At 47.9% G+C, this 20,261-nt stretch overlaps 1 protein-coding gene across 4 annotated transcripts in view; it reads left to right on the top strand.

Annotated features, from left to right (window-relative positions):
• CHD7 (chromodomain helicase DNA binding protein 7) overlaps window positions 1-20,261 on the top strand; it is a 179,026-nt gene that overhangs the window by 144,956 nt on the left and 13,809 nt on the right. For all 4 annotated transcript variants that reach the window (XM_059902343.1, XM_059902342.1, XM_059902339.1 and 1 more), the window contains exons 16-28: window positions 4,830-5,040; window positions 5,719-5,914; window positions 6,201-6,368; window positions 6,580-6,759; window positions 9,754-9,864; window positions 9,952-10,157; window positions 12,520-12,719; window positions 12,895-13,054; window positions 17,077-17,166; window positions 17,625-17,728; window positions 19,065-19,194; window positions 19,637-19,709; window positions 19,869-19,926. In XM_059902343.1, the coding sequence (XP_059758326.1) occupies window positions 4,830-5,040; window positions 5,719-5,914; window positions 6,201-6,368; window positions 6,580-6,759; window positions 9,754-9,864; window positions 9,952-10,157; window positions 12,520-12,719; window positions 12,895-13,054; window positions 17,077-17,166; window positions 17,625-17,728; window positions 19,065-19,194; window positions 19,637-19,709; window positions 19,869-19,926 (1,887 nt within the window). The remainder of the gene's footprint in view (window positions 1-4,829; window positions 5,041-5,718; window positions 5,915-6,200; window positions 6,369-6,579; window positions 6,760-9,753; window positions 9,865-9,951; window positions 10,158-12,519; window positions 12,720-12,894; window positions 13,055-17,076; window positions 17,167-17,624; window positions 17,729-19,064; window positions 19,195-19,636; window positions 19,710-19,868; window positions 19,927-20,261) is intronic.

Below are 20,261 nucleotides of genomic sequence, written 5' to 3'. Positions count from 1 at the left end.
TGAGGTTCAAGTGCAGCTGAATTAAAGAGTTCCTAATCTCTCCCCGTTGCGTAACCACACACCCACCGACCACCTCGCCTCCAGAAGGTGCAGTTACTAAACGACAGAGTAGTCCCGACCTGGAACTGTCTCAACACGGCACACGAGGTCGTGGCTGTGGTGTGACATCAGTGGATGTCTTGTTCAGACTTTGCGCTTGTAGCTTGGTCTTTAAAGAGAGTATCATGTGTGATCACTGCCTGTTTAATGCTGCCAGCCTGCTGATCGCCATGTGTTTAAGAGCCTGTGAGGCCACTGTGGTGAGTGTCACCAGCCTGGTCCTGAGCTGGGGAGATGGAGTTGGGGCTGATGGTTGTTGATGGTATGAGTAAAACTCTGGTGCATGGACACACACACGTGAGAGAGACACACACACACGTTTTCATTTAATGTCTGTAAAAAAAATGAGGCACGGTAGCTTCCAAGGGGAAAGAAAAGGCACAGACAAAAGCTGAAATGCTGCAGCAGGAAGTGTGGGAAAGGAATGTCTCCGCAGTGGTTGGTAGAAATCCGCCCTAGTCCCATCAGTTTACCTTGTCAGTTTACGTGTTAATCACGTGCCTTGAGCATTGTGAAGGGGGGAGCCCACCCCAAACTACTGCCCGGGGGTCTCCTCCCTGGCTGATGGCTCTCCAGGGTCATCCTGTGTAATTCGCTGTTGGCAGAGGTTCTGAGGACTTCCCAGGAGTGGATCCATGGCCATTCTGATTGGTCACACCTCGAGGTCAGCTTTTCTGTCCTGACAGCAAGTTACAAGGTGTCTGTTAAGCAGGCATCCTTACATGCCTTCACGTTGGGAAATTATAGTAAAAAAAAAATACACACATGGACGCTCTGGGTGTTACAGCTGCCCAGAGGACCTATATAAAGGTTGTATTTCAGAGGTTGCCCCAGGGCCAGGACTGTCTGTTCTCATCCACAACCTGGAGAAGGAAGGACAGAAGTACTGACCCAACGCCAGCTCCACACTCATTTATCGAGCAGTTACAGGAGGCTTTCAGTTTTGAAAATTAAACTGATGTTTGAGTTGGTTGTGACAGAGCAAAGCAGCCCCAGTCAAATGAAAGTTCAGTTCAACAAAGCACAACATTTCTGTGATCGTGGACAAGAGAAGCAGCTATTTGTGTAGGTTGAGAGCGGTAACATCAGCAAAGCGGAAAAAAAATTAGAAGTGATTGTAGAACACAAACTGTACATAAATGAGAAATGTTTCTAATATGTACTGAGACTTTTACTTAAGAGCATCGAACAGTGTTAGGCGACCATAAACGCTTGGTAAGTGTTGCTAGTTGTTGTTTTTCTTGCTAAAAGTTGAGCAGGTAAGTGTATGTTACTGTATGTGAGAGTGAAAATGATGTTGAAGACTTGGTAGGGGCCCCGATGGTTCAGGGCGACTTACACATCCTCTGTTGGTGGTGGGGGGAGGGCGGTGGAGAACCGTGGGCAGAAAGAAGACAAGACTGAGCTCGCGTGATGGAATGAATTTCAGAGAGAAAATGGTAATCTGCAAAAGAAAATAATTTCTTGGGCTTCCCTGGTGTTGCAGTGGTTAAGAATCCGTCTGCCAATGCAGTGGACACGGGTTCGAGCCCTGTTCCGGGAAGATCCCACATGCCGCGGAGCAGCTAAGCCTGTGCATCACAACTACTGAGCCTGCGCTCTAGAGCCCATGCTCCGCAACAAGAGAAGCCACCGCAATGAGAAGCCTGCGCACCGCAACGAGAGTAGCCCCTGCTCACCGCAACTAGAGAAAGCCCGTGCGCAGCAAAGAAGACCCATAAATAAATAAATTAAATAAATAAATAAGTAAAATTAAAAAAGAAAATAATTTCTTGTTTGTTTGCTGCTAATATAGCTAGATAACACTGCAGCTCCTGCCCTCACAGTGACCATCTATTTAAGGGAACAGATGTCCACACTTCTTCAAGTTGTCTCTGACACACACACACACACACACACACACTTTTAAATGTAAACGCAGGACTTTAGGGCAGTGCCAACGGTGTATTTGGGCTTACCATATCCTATTTCCAGTTAACTTTCTGATTGATATTTACAAATCTAGCATCGAGGTAAATCTTTAACTGGTAAACTTGAAAATTCGGCCTTGTAATGACTTAGAAGGTAGGTGTTGCTTTCCTCCCCAACTCCTTCCCTGCCCTCTTGTCTTCAGCTCTTCTGGGCATAATATAGTGCTAAAGGAACCATATAGGAAATATGTTTGCTGATATTTTTAAATGAAGTGTTACTAGTGTCAACTGGCTGCCACTTTAAGAACCTAAATTCACAGCAAAGAGCTGAACTGATTAATTCAGCAGGAACTTTTGTCAGATAAGAAAAAATGTATTTTAATGCTGGCTATTTTTGATGACGTGAGAAATCATTGGTAGTATTGAAAAAGCAGGAAAGTTATTTTTGTCATATAGATAAATTTAAAATGAAAAAATTAAATTTCTCTACTAATTAGACTGAACTTATATTTTCAAATTTTTTACTAAAATAACTCAAACATGTTTATTTTGTCAAAATGATTATTTCATTTTTTTTTTTTTTAATTAATTAATTTATTTATTTATTTATGGCTGTGTTGGGTCTTTGTTTCTGTGCGAGGGCTTTCTCTAGTTGCGGCGAGCGGGGGCCACTCTTCATCGCAGTGTGCGGGCCCCTCACTATCGCGGCCTCTCTTGTTGTGGAGCACAGGCTCCAGACGCGCAGGCTCAGTAGTTGTGGCTCACGGGCCCAGTTGCTCCGCGGCATGTGGGATCTTCCCAGACCAGGGCTCGAACCCGTGTCCCCTGCACTGGCAGGCACATTCTCAACCACTGCGCCACCAGGGAAGCCTGATTATTTCATTTTTAAAAGCTATTCACTGACCATTAACTTAAGCTAAAATGCTATGTTTTATTTTGATTATGGATTGTAATCCTAATATGAACAAAAAATAACTACCCAGATGTTATGAATAAAATCTATTTCTGACTTGCAAAGAGCTTGTAGTATATTATCCAACAAGAACAAACTTTTTGAAAAGACCTAATGTAACATATAGATGTAAATCTGTTTTTCCTGTCTCCTGAGGGCCTTCTTGTCATGAATCCAGAACCTAGATTTCTAAATTTCTTGTCTTGAAAAACATTATTCAACTTTATGCAAGAGTATTTATTCAAGAATATTCTTTATTCAAGAATATTCCTGCCGATTCTCTTAAACAGCATTTTGGTTTTTACCTTTTCCTAGTAAAACCTTTGCCATTTGTTTCACTTAGATTAACATCCTGAACATTAGCGTTTTATTCATGTGGAAGGGGGAGTGAGAGACAGCAGTTCGGACCCAGCCAGCATTTTCTGCCAGGCCCTTCCTGAGAAGTAGCGATGCACTTTGCGCGGACCTCAGTGCCCGGTCCAGGCATTAGTGACTTTAATCTGGTCTCAGTAAGATCCTTTGTTGATTAATAATGAACAAGCTGTGTTTCAGTGTGTGACCGTGTCATGACTTAACTTGCTCAAGTGCCCTGAAAACGGGAATAGAGGGCACTTCTGTCCCACCCACTGCTGTGTGCCACCGTTCTGTCCTCACGGCTCTGGTGGCCCAACTCGCGTGACCTTTACACCCTGTGAGGGTCCCATATCCTGTGCATAGTTTGTTCACGTTTAAAACCAGTGGTAAGAAGAGTAGTTTAAAGTCCCTGGTACGGTTTAAGGCTGAGGACAAATCCCATTAGATGGATTTGTTTGTATTTTCCAAAGGATAGGTGACCACCCCTCTGTCCCCAGGGGAGAGGGGCTGGCTGAGCACAGCTGCCGGGCCCTGATGGCCCCCACCCCGGCCAGAGCGGCCGAACCCCTGCTGCCTAATTCTAGTTAAGCCGCCTAAGCGGCTGCAGGAAGCTCAGCCTGCTGCGCCCTGAGCAAGCACGTCTGGGGTCAGGGGAGGAGGTGGAAGGGCTTCCATCCCTGGGAAGGTGCCTCTCTCTCCAGGCTTCTCTCTGATGCACCCAGGTCTTGGAGCAAGCAGAGGTCTCTTGTGGGGCGATGAGAAAAAGAGGGTTAGGTATAGAAGTCTTTCATGAAACAGAGGTCGGTTTTTGTTTTTTTAAAGCTTTGGATAATTTAGGGTAGAGTTTTTGTACCTTAGGAAATCATCAGGTGAGAATGAACGTGGAGGGAGCTGCAGAGACCGCAGTAGCGATGTGCTCAGGCGCCCTGAGAAATGCCTAAAAGTACCCTGGAAAATGGGCTCCCTCCCTGTCGTCGCAGTCCTTTTGGCTGTACTGATGCACAGTTGGATACACAGACGCCTGCCCTTGCACCGTAACTGTTAGAACCCTGTTCCCTTGTCTCTTAGTTTCAGAACAGATTCTGCTACTTGTGTTTATATTCAACTAGTAAACAGTTCTCCCTTTCTTTAGCATTTTAGGTTCCAAATTTTCTGTAGGTATCTGGCCCTTGGCTTGTTTCTGCCACTTCTGGCTTGACAGTCTGTTGTTGAAATTCAGTTTCTACAGACAGCAAACATTTGTTTGTTGGAAAATGTGGGGTTTCCGCCCCCCCACAAACGCCTAAATGTGCTGCGCTTAAAACTTTGATCCCTTTTGTACTTCCACGGTTTTGTGTGGACCCTCCTTTGAGCCAGCGGATGGACGTGTGTTGATAAACACGAGTGAGGCCTCCTGGTCCTTACAGTTTGCAGCGGGTTTTGAAAGCAGGTTCCCTGTTTTTACTACTAAACACAGTATTCCATACTGTAACAGGATATTACGGTATTCCCGTCATGCTATCCAATCTCTGCAGGTGCTGAAGAGAAAATTCTGGAAGAGTTTAAAGAAACACACAATGCCGACTCTCCAGATTTTCAGCTCCAGGCGATGATCCAGGCTGCTGGGAAGCTCGTGCTGATTGACAAGCTGCTGCCGAAGCTGAAGGCCGGCGGCCACAGGGTGCTCATCTTCTCCCAGATGGTGCGCTGCCTGGACATCCTGGAAGACTACCTCATTCAGAGACGGTGAGGACCACACACCGGGGTGGGGAGCTGGGGTCAGAAGACGGGGCTCCACGCGCTTCACCTCCAAGTGGCGTGGGGGGTTTTTTTGTTGTTTTTTTTTTTCGTTTTAATTTTTTCGGCTGCACGGCACGGCGTGCGGGATCTTAGCTCCCCGACCAGGGATCGAACCCCTGCCCCCTGCAGTGGAAGCGCGGAGTCTTACCCACTGGACCGCCCGGGAAGTCCCTTGAAGTGGCGTTTATAGTAAAGGGGACGGAGTGGGGGACATGTGTCACACCTCTTTTTAAAAGCTATAGGTGGGCATGACGGCTATTCCATGCGACACGTGCTTTTGTGGGCAGTTCTGCTTTCCAGTTCTTTCCTTTGGCTAGGGGAGAACAGTTCTTACCGAAAATTGAAATTGTTTGTTGTTTCACTGTTGGAGGACTCAGCCCTTTTCAGAGCTTAGATATTTCCCTGGAGAGGAAGTAGAAGGAACTTTAATCTTTGGGGCATTCGACCAATTGTATGAAAAACTACAACAACACCTATTTGCTCTGAAATTATTTCTGATAAATAATACCATCCTGTTAATATATATCCCATATTATAATACTTTCTTTAAAACACCAAAAAAGGAACAAGTGTATTTTGGCCGTTCGTCAGGCCTCCTTGTTAATTCACACTGACATTTTCTAGGTACCCGTACGAAAGGATCGACGGCCGCGTCAGAGGGAACCTCCGCCAAGCAGCTATCGACAGGTTCTCCAAACCTGACTCTGATAGGTTTGTTTTCCTCCTGTGTACAAGGGCAGGAGGTTTAGGCATTAATCTTACTGCTGCTGATACCTGCATCATCTTTGATTCCGACTGGAATCCCCAAAATGATCTCCAGGTAAACACGCAAGAAAATCTCCCCGATGCCTCCCTCTCCCACTTTTGGAAGTCGTTCTGCTATGTCAGACCAATAAATTAAAATCCTGTAGTCGCTCAGGCAGTGTCCCGTGATTGGGGCAAATGAACCAACTAGTAATCAATTTATTAATAATGTGAAAGTAATTTCTTAGTGTGTTAACCCTCTTCTGTTAAACTGCACCCCTATTTATTGGAACAGATGCTCTTATACCTGACGGTCGGGTCTTTTCTTTCTTTGGTAGCCATTCATTTCCTTTTTCTTCCAGGCTCAGGCTAGATGTCATAGAATAGGACAGAGCAAATCTGTGAAAATCTACAGGCTGATTACAAGGAATTCTTACGAAAGGGAAATGTTCGACAAAGCTAGCTTGAAGCTCGGTCTGGATAAAGCTGTCCTGCAGTCCATGAGCGGAAGAGAAAACGCTCCCAACGGGGTAAAGCATGCTGCCCACACGGTTCATTCACTCTCGCTCCGTTATTTAGCTGTACTGAGAAATTTTCCAGCATCTGATTATCTGTTGGCCTCGCTGTTTTAAGCATATTTTGTCACATTTTCCTTTGTTATCATTAAGGTTTACCCTCTTTGAGAAAGATGAATCATTTGTTCAGTCTACAGACAGTTCTAAAAATATTTCTCTAAAACAGGTACAGCAGCTTTCCAAGAAAGAAATAGAGGATCTTCTCCGGAAAGGGGCCTACGGTGCACTCATGGATGAGGAGGACGAGGGGTCTAAATTCTGCGAAGAAGATATCGACCAGATTCTCCTCCGGCGAACCCACACCATCACCATCGAGTCTGAGGGAAAGGGTTCCACGTTTGCTAAGGTGCGGATCGATCCCAAGCGGCGGGTGTTCTGTGGCAGCGGAACAGAGCTTGTGTCACGCGCTCACGGGAAGCACACGTAATGTCTGCTTTGTAGTGCACGTTAAGAGATTAGTGGTTAACTCCCGCTCGACGGAGCCCCCAGTGCACGGAACACTCGTTGTGTTTTGGGTTCTCTTCTCTGTACCGGGCCTCGGGGTCGCCCTCACCTTGTCCCGGCCACGCTTCCCGCCTCGCCAGGCCTCTTCCTTTACCTGTGTTCCGGCCCCGCCCTCTCTGCTTCTTGAGCCTCTGCTCCGTCACCCTCTTCCCCCTTTCCTGTGATCCTGACTCCTGACAGAGCCTTCAGACCAGTCAGCTCACCCCTATCTGAAGAAGCCCCCCATCTGTTTTCCGCTCTGGCTACAAGCCCGCAACTCTTCTTTCGCAGCGAAGATCCACGCAAGCGTTATCTACGCTGCTGTCTCCCCTGCCTCCCTTTCTGCTAATTTCCCACCTGCCAGCTTCCACCCCTCCCTCACCTCTCCACTCCATCCCCTCCGCCTGGAGCCCCTTCTGAGGCTTCCCCCATCCATACCCAGGCCCAGTGCCACGCTTTCATTTTTAACAGCTCTATTGAAATGTAATTTCCGTACCGTAAAATTCCCCTACTTTAAGTGTACCGTTCAGTGCCTTTCCCATATTCACAGACTTGTACAAGTATCCCCACATCTAAGTTTAGAACATCTCCATCACCCCAGTAACAATCCCGCCACCCCGCCTCCCATCCCCTCCCCCTCTAAGTCCTGGCAACCCTTCAACTGCTTTCTGCCTCTCGAGGTTTGCCTACTCTGGACATTTCATATAAGTGGAATCATACAACGTGTGGTCTTCTGTGCCTGGCCTCGCTCACTCAGCACGTTTTTGAGGTTCATCCATGTTGTAGCGTGCATCAGTAATTCCTTACTCTTTATTGCTGAACAATATCCCATTCTATGGTTATACCTCATTTACCACTTGATAATGGGCATTCCATTCACTAGCTGATAATGAAATTTGGATTGTTTCCATTTTTTGTTTATTATGAATACTGTTGTTACATTTGTGAACAAGTTTTTTGTGGACATATGTTTTCATTTCTCTTGCATATATACCGGGAATGGAATTACTGGGTCGTATGTTAACTCTGTGTTTAATCCTTTGAGGAACTGCCAAGACTGTTCTCTAAAGTGACTGTGCCATTTTCCCTTCCTACTAGCAGTGTTTAGGGTTCTAATCTCTCCGCATCCTCACCAACGCTTTTCGTTGCCTGACTGTTTGATTATCGTCCTATTACTGAGTGTGAAGTGGTAGCCCACTCTGGTCTGATCTGCGTTTCTCTGCTGCTGTTTAGCATCTATTCATGTTCTTATTGGCTATATATATATATATATATATATATAATCTTTGGAGAAATGTCTATTCAAATCTTTTGAACAACTCTGAACTCTTTTGAGTGAGTTGTCTTTTTTATTGAATTTTAAGAATTCCGGATAAAAGTTTCTCATCACATAATACAATTTGCAAATATTTCTCCTAGTCTTTTCCTAATGGTGTTTAATTTTAAGAAGCCCACCCATATTCTCTTTTATCGTTTGTGCTTTTGGTTCATTGTTTAACCTTAGGTCACAGAGATTTGCTCCTGTGTTTTCTTCTGAGAGTTTTATAGTTTTCACTCTTAACTTTATGTCTCTGATCCCTGTTGAGTGAATATTTGTGTGTGATGTGAGACAGAGGTCCAGCTCCCTCCTTTTGCATGTAGGTATCCAGTTACTTCAGCTACTCCACTTGTCCCAGCTACTTCTCTTGTCCCAGCTACTCCACTTGTCCCAGCTACTCCTCTTGTCCCAGCTACTCCACTTGTCCCAGCTACTCCACTTGTCCCAGCTACTCCAGTCTTGAAAGGCTCTTCTCCTCTGGGCTCTGTGACCCAACACCTTCTCCCTCATGTCTTTCAGCCTCTTTTCAGGTTGTTTCCTCCATCCTCACAGGCACCTCAGATTCAGTAGGTACCAAAGCAGATTAATCATCCCTGTCCCTCCACCCTCTGTTTGCACACATGTGCATGTACACACACACACACACACGCCCCTGTTTTTTCACCTGAGCCACACCTTTCAGATGCCAGAGTTGGATGCTGAGGTTTTCCTGGCTTCCTCGTCCTTCAGGCTTCACATCCACTCAGATTCCAACTCCTTTAATTTTACCTCTTAAAGACTACCTTCTAGACTGTATCCTTTTCTTCATTTCTGCCGGTCTTCACTGTTCCTCCCTAAACTATGGCCGCAGCCTGTCCTACTTTGTTTCTGCCCTCCCTGCTCCAGGACACCGCTGTGGTCCCTCTGACAGGTGACTTTGGATATGGTCGCATACCTCTTGAGATTATTCCCATTTTCAAAGAGTTCCCCACTACCTCAGGATGGAGTTCAGACTCTGTTAACAGGACATGCAAGGCCCTGCTTGACCCGGCTTCTGCCCTCCTCACCAGCTTGACCTTGGGCTACACTCCCCTGACCACCCAAATCCCCGGCCGTACGACGTGATCACCTTTCTTCTCTGTGCCTTTGCACATGCCCCGCCCTGAACGTTTCCACATGCTTTCCTGTTCTGTGGGCTTTTAACACTCTGGTCCAGGCACCGTCTTCTGGAGGGCCTGTTCTCTCTTCCCAGCAGTGCCCTCCCTGTACCCGCACCCAACCTGAGCCTGGTTAGGGCTCCTCTCTGCATATCGGCTACACCTGTACGTACCTTTGTTGCCTGTCATTTATTATGCTGTGCTGTCATCTTTTATTTTATCATCTTTTATCAACCTCAGCTGCCTGAGGGACAGTCCTTCATCCCAGTCCCACGGACCACAGCATCTGGCTCACAGTAGAAGGATGTGTCCATGTTCGAGTGAATGAATACGTGAAAGCTGCTTTGCATTTTGCCACTGAGAAAAGCATCTCAAAGTAATGCATGGTTTTTTTCCCTTTTAGGCCAGTTTTGTTGCATCTGGAAACAGGACAGATATTTCCTTGGATGATCCAAATTTCTGGCAAAAGTGGGCTAAGAAGGCGGAATTGGATATTGATGCCTTAAATGGGAGGGTGAGTGAGAGGTCACCTTCAAAGTCTGCCTGATCTCCCCCAGGGGTTGCTTTTTCAGAAGTTTCAACTGTATGTGCTGCCTTTTAGAACAACCTGGTTATTGACACTCCAAGAGTGAGGAAGCAAACCAGGCTGTACAGTGCAGTGAAGGAGGACGAGCTGATGGAGTTTTCAGACTTGGAGAGCGATTCTGAAGAGAAGCCCTGCACGAAGCCACGGCGGCCGCAGGACAGGTCCCAGGGCTATGCCAGGAGCGAGTGCTTCAGAGTCGAGAAGAACCTGCTTGTCTATGGGTGAGTCAGGCTCATGTGAGAGACGGAATTTTATTCAAAAAATAGTTAGAATTCCAAGTGGCGGAGAAAAGCCCTATTTGTGTTTGGATTTCTGTGACTCCCCATAGCAAATGCCTTTGACACAACCCGGGCAGGCCTGGGGCCTCTTGGTTGAAGAGCTCAAAGCTGTGCAGATCCTCACGGATTCGAAGGGGGTTTGCCCCTTAAGGAATTATGTCAGATCCAAATTTACTTGCTAATCATTAATAACTCAGAATGAAGTCTCAGAATAACAACATCTTTTCCTAGTGTACCTTCACATAAAATTACCACTATGGTAATCTTTCATTATTTTTCCATTATAAAAATTTGTTAAAGGCAATCGTCTCACTTGTATAGCTCTTCCAACTCATCTGAAACATAAATGGTGGTCATTTTAACTCTCTGAATGGGCCGTGTTTCCCCTACTGGACCGCAAGATCCACATCTGACCCATATCTGAACCTCCGGCACCCACACAGGCTCTGAAAGGCAGGTGCTCGGTGAGCGTCTGAATTCGTAAATACGCGTGCTCTGGCACATGGTGGGACTGTAGGCGAATGCCGCTCAAATGAAAAAACTGCCGCCAAAACAATACTTCTATAGATCTGATGACATCTGCTCTGTGATTTTTTTTTCTTCCGATGGATCATCATCAGTTTCAGAAGAAACACAAACGTTCTGCTAACGTGGCAGACAGGGCTCCTACCTGGCCCTTGTCTGTCTCGTGGGTCCTTTCCGCGGGCACCCCGGGCTGCTGTTGGGACAGACGCTTCTCCTCCTGCCGTGTGCCCTGCTCCGTCTCATCTCTGTTTCCGCATGCAGCCCTGCCCACCCACCCCCAGCACTGACTTGATCCGCCCACCACCTCCTGCCCTTGACCTCTGAGCAGGCATCACCTCAGCACCTGCCCCAGAGGGTCTCCCTGCACTCGCTGTCACCCGCGGCATGTCAGGTGATAGCCTCTCCTGCTGGAGCCCTGGTGAAGGGCTCCCTCTTCGTGTCCTCGGGGCAGAGCGCGGGGCCGCTAGGCACGGTGAGTGCTGGGTCAGTGGCTGCGTATGCAGTAAAGGAGGGTCCACTGCGGCCGGTCCCGTGTCTCGGCAGCTGTGTCACCTCTCCTCATCATCTCTGCAAGCCGGGCATTCTTTCCTGGCCACCCCTAGCCACTGAGCCCTTTGCTGCTTCCCCTGCTTCCATGTTTCACCCTAATGATCAAAGTTGAGAACGTTGCTGCTAACTTTAGAAACGGAACATTAATAACTGCTGAAGCCAAGCAGTATACTTAGGACATCTGTCTTTCAGTAACGCCCTTCCCTCCTCCCACAGGCATCAGGTGTGTTGGACACCTGCCACCTGCGGGGCGCTGTGCTAGGACACGGCCGTGAGCAGGTGGTCACGGCGCCCCCCACCCCCACCCCCGGGGGCAGGTGGGCAGGCAGGTGAACCAGCAGAAAGGGCAGTAAACTGGTAAAGCCGCACAGGTGCTCATGTGCCAGTGGGGCAGAGGCACGTCCTCTCTCCTTCAGGATGCAGCTCGGGGCTGTCTGCCCACTGCTGGGGGTGGGGAGTGAAGGAAGGCACGTGAATGGACATCACGAATTAGCTGGGGTAAGAGGGAGGGTGGGACGTCGGGCACGGAGGAGGAGAGAGTTCCCAGCAGAAAGAGCGGTGTGTCCGAAGGCGATCTGAGGAACTGGGGGAACTTCTCTGAAGCCGGGAGGACCAGGCGGGGCAGAGGCGGGGCCGCGGGGCGAACTGTGCCCCTCGCGTGGAGGCTGGTTCCTGCCCTGAGCGCCTGGAACCCGGGGAGGGCACGCTCACGCAGCGTCTGCCTGTGCGCTGCACGCGTAGGTCTGTCCGTGGTCCTCTCTCCCCCCCGTTTCACACAAGGACCTGGGAGCGCTCTTGTACTTGGCACCTAGCACCCCTGTTTCAAAGGGAGAACTTTCATGGCCTCTCATTAATTATCAGGGCGTCGCTTGGAGGCGAATAGATGCAGCTGCCCCTTCAGCCGCGTGCACGCCTGATTTGGGGGTAGTCACTCTTGTCACCTTCCATCTCAAAGGTGGGTCAGCATCGGAAAGTACGAACCATGCCCACGTGAAGTGGAGCAGGGGGTTTCCAGGTCTCAGCTGGGAAGGCCGGTGCCATCCCCTGCCCTGCGGCTCAGTGAACACGCGGCCGGGTGGTAACGGTGCGCCCTGGATTGCCTCACTATAACCTGATGTCAGATGTCGCTGGTTTCGACCCAGGCTCTCCTAACACCGCCACCTGACCATGAAACCAAAGCCGCACGTCTAAACCCAGAGGCACCATCTACATGTGAATGTTTGCTTTGCAGCTGGGGGCGCTGGACAGACATCCTCTCCCATGGCCGCTACAAGCGTCCGCTCAGCGAGCAAGACGTGGAAACCATCTGCAGGACCATCCTCGTGTACTGCCTCAACCACTACAGGGGGGACGAGAACATCAAGAGCTTCATCTGGGATCTGATCACGCCCACGGCCGATGGCCAGACGCGAGCCCTGGTCAACCATTCCGGTGGGTCAGCGTCGCGCCTCGTGCGGCGGGGTCCCAGGGAGCTGCTGGGGACGCTCGGGACGTGTCCCAGACCCCATATGTCCCTGCCTTGCGCGGAGATTCCTGACCCTGACGCCATAACCGGGGTCGTGGAGAGCTTCTATTGTTATGGTTATCATGACTACTCTGCTTGTAGGTTTATCAGCCCCGGTGCCCAGGGGGCGGAAAGGCAAAAAGGTGAAAGCCCAGAGCTCGCACCCGGTGGTGCAGGACGCCGACTGGCTGGCCGGCTGCAACCCAGATGCCCTGTTCCAGGAGGACAGCTACAAGAAGCACCTGAAGCACCACTGCAACAAGTACGTCAGGGAGGGCGGCCGTGGGGAGCTGGCGACCCTTCTTCTCTTAAACGTGCATGTATTTAACTATATGTATATACTAGATAAATATCAGTAAGACTATTATACCGTATTTACTGTGTTGGTACAACTTTACTGTTTTTCTTGAAACATGATGCCAAGTCACGTGGCAGCCTGCCTTTAAAAAGCAACTGATTTTTTTTTTTTTTTTTTGGGTGGTAAAAGATGCATGATACAGTTTTACTATTTTAACCATTTGTAAGTGAACAACTCACTGGGAATGATTATACTCAGATTGCTGCGGCCTCATCACCACTGTCTGTACCCAAAATCTTTTTGTTGACCTTAATATGAACTCTGTACCTATTAAATGATTTCTCCCCCTGGAGCCCCTGACAACCACCATTCTACCTTCTGTCTCTGTGAATTTGCCTATTCTAGGTACCTCATAAGTGGAATCATATAATATTTGCCTTGCTGTATCTGGTTTATTTTACTTAGCCTAATGTTTTCAAGATTCATCCGTGTTGTAGCTTGTGCCAGATTTTTGTTCCTTTCTATGGCTGAGCCATGTTCCATTGTATGTATAGACCACATTTGTTTATCCATCCGTCCGTCCATCAGTGGGCACTTGGGTTGGCTGATACCTTTTGACTGTTGTGAATGATGCTGCTATAGACGTTGTGGATAACTAAGTTTTAACCAATGTGTATTAGAGAATTATGGTTAACTTTATATGATCCCGCCTTCAACTGACTGCTTTCAGTCGAGGGACTGCGGAGTTCACATGGTATTTTTTGCTTCATAATGCCTCAGTTACTGGGTCCTTTCTTCTTACGTCTGAGCTTAGAATCATGTTCCTTATCTTTATTTCCAGAACCTGATTGTATATAATTGAAGGATACTAGATCTGAATTCATTTCATCGCTTGGAGCTCTGTGAGCTGCCGACACATTACACCAGCATCCACATGTGTTGATTCCTTCCGTCCTCTGAGCGTGCGTGTTCGGTATCCGGGCTCAGGCAGCACTACCACTGCACAGCTCTCCCCTTCCTGGCTTTGGGCGACCTGGGGCAAGCTCCTTGACCTCTCAAAGACCCACTTTCTGTATTCGTCAAACAGAGCTTAAATAAATGTCTATCTGTCTTTTAAATCATAGCAACAAAAGTCTGAGCACCTAATACTGGCAGCACGCCAAGCGCTTCCTATGGATTATGTGTTTTGAGTTGTCTAAGATAAGTTGTGCTCTTTCATCCCCATTTACCTGGCAGGGAGACCAAGTCTCGGGTGCTTAAGGTCCCTCAGCTAGTTAAGGGGCAGCGAGCGCCCTTGCTTTCGAGCAGCCCTGCCCATCTCGGAAGCCTGCCTCCCCTCAGGGTTGTCGAAAACCTCAGTGAAATAATTCCTGGAGAACATCTGCTACTCCTGGGTTGCACTGACTCGTGGTTCTCGTCCCTTTTTAAATGCAGTGGTGCTTTCAGGGACTACCTTTGATCATCATTGCTGGATTTTGACTGACAAAATTTTTCCTTTCTGAGTCTTCAAAACCATTACCTCAAACCCTTTTGGCACCTCAGAAACTGCTGTTACTACCGTAGCATAACGGTTCTCCCTAAAGTCCTGTCCCGCTTACAGCTATTAGAAAACTTCTGTTTCTTTGTGGCTTATGTGAACTTGGGGTCCATAACCTTCCGAATTCTGGATTCAGACAAACTGTAAGTGAAGGGGTTTAGTGTGGGAACAACGGCTCCTGTTCCCGGACCCCAGTGTGATGGTGGCGGTTTTTAATTTCCCACTCTGATGTCAGTAACAGACTTCTGTAGGGTACGCGGCCCAATTAGTACGTGAGATGTAACTAGTGTTCTTCACATCTTCCCCTGGGTCTCAGGAGAAGAACCGGCAGTGCCTCTTCCATCTCCTCTCTGGGGTGAGCAGTCAGAGAGAAAATGAGACCCAAATTGAGGGACCTCCTGGAAAATAGCTGGCCAGTCCTCTTCAAAAGTTTCAAGAGACAAAGACAGGAACTGTCTCGAGTTGAAGGAGACGAAAGGGGTAGGACAGTTCAGTGCGCACGTGCTCCCGGCCCGGATGCTGGTCCAGAAAACGGGCACCAGTGGGGTAGCCGCTGAAATGAGAATGAGGTCTGGGGACTTGTTAGGAGTCCTGTCTGTCTGACTCACCACGTGCAAGCTCCTTAGGGGTCAGAGGCCACCTCCCATCACCCCGTTATCCTGCCAGGCCACTCAGCTTGCCAGTGCATTGGTTTGAATTTTTTCCTCTAGAAGAAAGGTGACATTCACAGTTAGTTCGTAAAAGTCTCCACAAAACTAAAATTCCTCATGAGGTGGAAAACTTTGTCTTCTACCGAAGGGAGAGAAACCGTTAGGATCACTGCTGCTGCACCGAGTTTTGGTGAATAAAGGAGGATCCAGCTAAAGGTGGGGTGCATCCCCTTGCCAAGCATCCTCTGTAAGGAGATCTGGTCTGCAGGCTCTTCTTGTGCCAGCCATGGGGGCCCGCACTGTCGCTTTTCTTCTGCTGGTTCAGTGTGGCACAGCCAATATTTAATCTTATCAAAAGAAAGAAATCTTAAAAAAAAAAAAAGAATTATCCAGAAAGATCGCTTACTTTGGAGTGCATTCAGGTATTTACAGCCTCACGCTTTGCCCGCTAAGAACCCAGGTGGGCCAGGAGCAGCCTGTTGGTGGAGAGGAAGGCGGGTCACGGGGTATCTGTATGATCAGGAGTGGTCTGTCGTGGTGAAGCCGCCCCTAGCTGTCATTTTGATATTTGCAACGACAAGTGCCACGTCCCTAGAGGCATTATGAAGTGATGGAGTCAGAAGGCCTAATTCTGAGTGGTCCATGCTCAAGGTGACCCTGTGACCTTGGATATGTCACTTGTCTTCTGTTGGCCTCAGTTTTCACGTTTGTGAAAATGGAAATTGTAACTCGCTCCACTTTGTCATAGAGTTATTGTAAAGATCAAATGAGCTCGTGTTAGTCAATGTGATACGTGGGTTGTAAAGTGTTCTGCAAGTGTATGATGGGATTATCCAGCTAGGGGAATAGCCCTTGGTGTTATCTACTCATGGCCAAGGAGGTAGTCTTCAAATGTGAGTCCTGGATGCACACTGGGGGCTGTCCAGCAGGAGATGCTAGACTTGGAGTAGACAGGCCCTTGGGGATTTACCAGGTGGGCATTATTGAAAGAATTAGGTTTACGCCATTGAGGAAATCCACGTGAGATCAAAACTCTGGTTCCTAGAATTCCATGACTTTTTAAAAACTGATTCCTTGAAAATGACTAGGAACTCCAGTGAATTGGACACATTTTAATCTCCTTTGTGATGTTTTATTATTATTTGTTAAGCTACAACTTAGGCTTCCAGGTAATATAAGCTAGAAGGAATAAAAAACGGTTGCTGTTCCTTAAGGGGGAAACGTAAGGATCCACTGCCACCACCATCTTCCTTTCTCGGAAGCAAAGTTGTATAATCTGAAAAACCTGACATTCCATATTGAGGGTTTATCGTAAGGTAGTAAAACCAGATTTTATATCTCGTTTATTCCTACAACTTCTGATGTGCTTCCAAAAATGGCATGAAGGCAGCAGCTGAGGAAATTTTATGAGATAATGAAGCAGAACAGTTACTGAAAGCCATCTGCTCTGTTGTTTACAAACTCGCTTCGATACTTCAGAGGCAGTGGTGGGCGACGTGTCTAAACTTCCCAAGCTGCACTAGGTAGACCCCATGAAGTGTGCCCGGGCCGGGCTGAGCTGAGCTCCGGCCCTCTCTGTGCAGGGGGCGGTGGTTGCCAGGCAGGCCTGCTGGAAGCTAGCAGAAAGCACCACACAGAGGTGATTATGTGCCACCATCTGTCACGCTTCAAGCCTACCATACAGCATGGCTAATCAGCCTTGGCAGGATGATGGATGAACAGCCGCAGCTGCCAGAAGCCACTGTTGGCAAACAGTCCTGAAGTTAAGAACTTCTCCCCCCCTCTGTCTTCCTCTCCAGGGTCCTGCTGCGTGTCCGCATGCTGTACTACCTGAGACAAGAAGTGATAGGAGACCAGGCGGAGAAGATCCTAGAGGGCGCCGACTCAAGGTTGGTATGAGCCCACGTTCACCCCGTTCCCCTCGGCGATGATCCGGGCGGTCGGAGCGCGCCTCGAACCTCCGTCAACCATCGGTGGCTCCTCTCCCGTTTTGCGTCTCGAGAGCAGTTGTTTGCCCTACCAGCCTGGGGACGTGATGAGAATCGGGAAAAGCCTGTTCGTATGTATGTGTGGACGTACGAAAAGGTGTGAACTAAATGACCGGTGTTCTGAGCTGACCTTTAGAATGGGGCCCTGCGTGGTAAAGTTCACCTCTGGTCCTGGTAGGACGCGGCCGACTTCTGCCCTTTCTTTTAACCTTTGCTCATGCTGCCCCCAGCCCCACCCCACCCCACCCCACGGTGCTCAGGTGCTTGTGGGAAGGGGGCGCGGGCTGTGTTCGTCCCTTGGCATTCTTTTTTAATACTGGGATTTGTTTTAAGTATCACGTAAACGGTTGTCTTTGTAGTGAAGCTGATGTGTGGATACCTGAGCCTTTCCACGCGGAAGTCCCCACAGATTGGTGGGATAAGGAAGCTGATAAGTCCCTCCTGATTGGAGTGTTCAAGCACGGTAAGGGGCGTCTCTGTTGGACCACATCTTGACCGTGTGGCTTTGTCTTTATTTAGAGCTCTTTGCATTCTCTTTCCAAAGTCATAATATTAATGAGGATAGTTCCAAAGGACTCTTGGCGTCTCCCATTTCCTGTACTAAAAATCTAATATGAACTGTAAATATCAGATGCTGTTTTTGAATGTTTGTTGAGTATTTGAGAAGAAAACATTTCTTTCTTGGCTGTAAATAAAACCCAAGCCATATTTGTTTTAATAATAGCCAAGTTGTCCTATAGCTCTCCCTAAACTTTGCTTCCAGCGTGGCTCCCCTTGCGAGCTCTGCCAGCCCGTGTCAAAGTGGACGGTGGGCTTAACCTCTGCTATTAATCTGTACAAGTGCCTCCTGGGCTTTGTTCCAAGCAATATTTCACAAATGTCAGTGCCGAGAACTCGTGGCTCCCCTGGGTGGGATGCGGCCTTGTTAACTTTGAAAGGCTGGGGATGCAGAACGGGCATGATGTATACGGTGAACGACTCCTGATTATAATCCCGAGTCTCTGGAGGTCGTGGAGCTATCCTCAGCAGCCCAGCCTGACTAAAGGGGAGAATGATGGCTTATAAAACCTTTCATGATTACAGTTTGGCTTGCGGCTCTACAGCAGTTAGGAGCGGGGTGTGGTAGTACACATCCTAATTGAATTGTGCTGTTCTGCCTCCGTACCACAGCCGTGTTCTGTGAGCTCAGCCTAAAAGTCATCTTCCCGCAGTGCATTGTTGGGATCTGCCACCTTCCATCTAGTCAGCTTGGGCAGTCAGAAAGCAAGCTGCAGTCTGAAAACCATAGAGGGAACAGTGCCATCTTACTGACACGCATCATCCTAAACCTAATAAGACAGGTTCGCTGGCCTGACGTAGACAGGGGTGTTTCAGCCGGCGGTGCATGTTCCTGCAGGACTGAAGCTGTTCCCAGGGAGGGTGGGGTGGACCACTGCAGAGGTCACAGAAGAACATTACGAAGCCTTTTAATGCCAAGCAAAATTAGATCTTGGGGACAATAGGGTCAGACATCTTCCCAGGCATCTTGCAGTTATTCTGAACCTGTTTTTCCGTTAGCATTTGCAGTCATTCTGATAACATCCCTGATGTAACCTGGCCCCCTCCTCCCCCTCCAAATCTGCCCCGGGATAAGTGTTCCATAGAATAGGCTACTACATACAGCCCGGTTCGTTTAAATACAACATAAAATGTCATCTCACTCGAGAGCCACGGGTGAGGCGGCCGTGCTCGTGATTCTGTGAGTGATGGGCCTTCGTTGTTTCCTTGTGTGTCCTCTGTGGGCCGGTGGGACGGCACAGGGTACGAGAAGTACAATTCCATGCGAGCTGACCCCGCGCTGTGCTTCCTGGAACGAGTTGGTATGCCCGATGCCAAGGCCATCGCTGCCGAGCAGAGAGGAACAGACATGCTAGCAGATGGCGGTGACGGGTAAGAAGGACATTTTAAAATTTTAATAAACTTTATGTCAGTGTCACATCTACTGGCAGGGTTCAGTTCTTACACGGCACTGTGCATTACATTGCATCTGATTTGGACTTAAGTGATGTTTACCAGTGTAGTCTGTTTATATATCATAATGACTATTTAAACACAATATATGATCTAGATAATCTGCAACTTGTCTGTCTTTTCCAAATGATGACAACCCCCCGCCCCCCAACACACGCACACACACACACATACGCGCGCACACACGCGCACGCACACACACACACACACCCTGCCCCTCATGGCTGCACGCTTTGAATACCGACAGAGTCGCTTTGGATGTCAGACTCAGAATTCAAAGTAGCATCAGGCGGGTTGTTACTCTTTCCTTCAGTCTCTTGCTAATCAGTGTGATTTAAACATTTTTTAAAATTTTATATAGGGGAGAATTTGATAGAGAAGATGAAGACCCAGAATATAAACCAACCAGAACGCCGTTCAAGGATGAAATAGATGTAAGAACTTGAGTACATGGACTTTTACGGCACCAGTAAAATATTATATGCTCATATAAGACTTGTTAAACTTTATAGATAATGGCCTTTCCTTTAAAAGATAAAAGCAAAATAAAACCCCAAATTAAAATAATTTCTCTTTCTCGCTTTGCTTTTGAGGAATTTGCAAATTCTCCTCCAGAAGATAAGGAAGAACCCATGGAAATACGCGGCCCAGGTATGACTCCCTGAAAGCCGGGGGGAGCAGGGCTGAAGAGTGGGGTGCAGGCCTTGCCTTGCGGCTGGACCTGCTGCCGCTTCACCACGGCGGTGTCTTCAAGTGCCGCTTCATCTGTGCTGACTCATCTCTTTTGTGAAGGATTCTAATGCCTGTTTATTCTCGGTTTTTCATTCTGTTGGATTTCTTTGATAAAATAACTATTTTTTGGATTAAGATAATTGACATATTTATGTTTCAAATCAGGTAGTAAAAACTTTTAAGCATCTTTAGAAATACAGCTCTTAAAAACAGGGCATTTGTTAAGTATCTGAAATATTGGCAGTTTATTGAGA

Source organism: Balaenoptera ricei, chromosome 17 (assembly GCF_028023285.1).
Source record: "Balaenoptera ricei isolate mBalRic1 chromosome 17, mBalRic1.hap2, whole genome shotgun sequence".
NCBI classification, from domain to species: Eukaryota; Metazoa; Chordata; class Mammalia; order Artiodactyla; family Balaenopteridae; genus Balaenoptera; species Balaenoptera ricei.
This window is presented reverse-complemented; position numbering and strand designations above follow the sequence as displayed.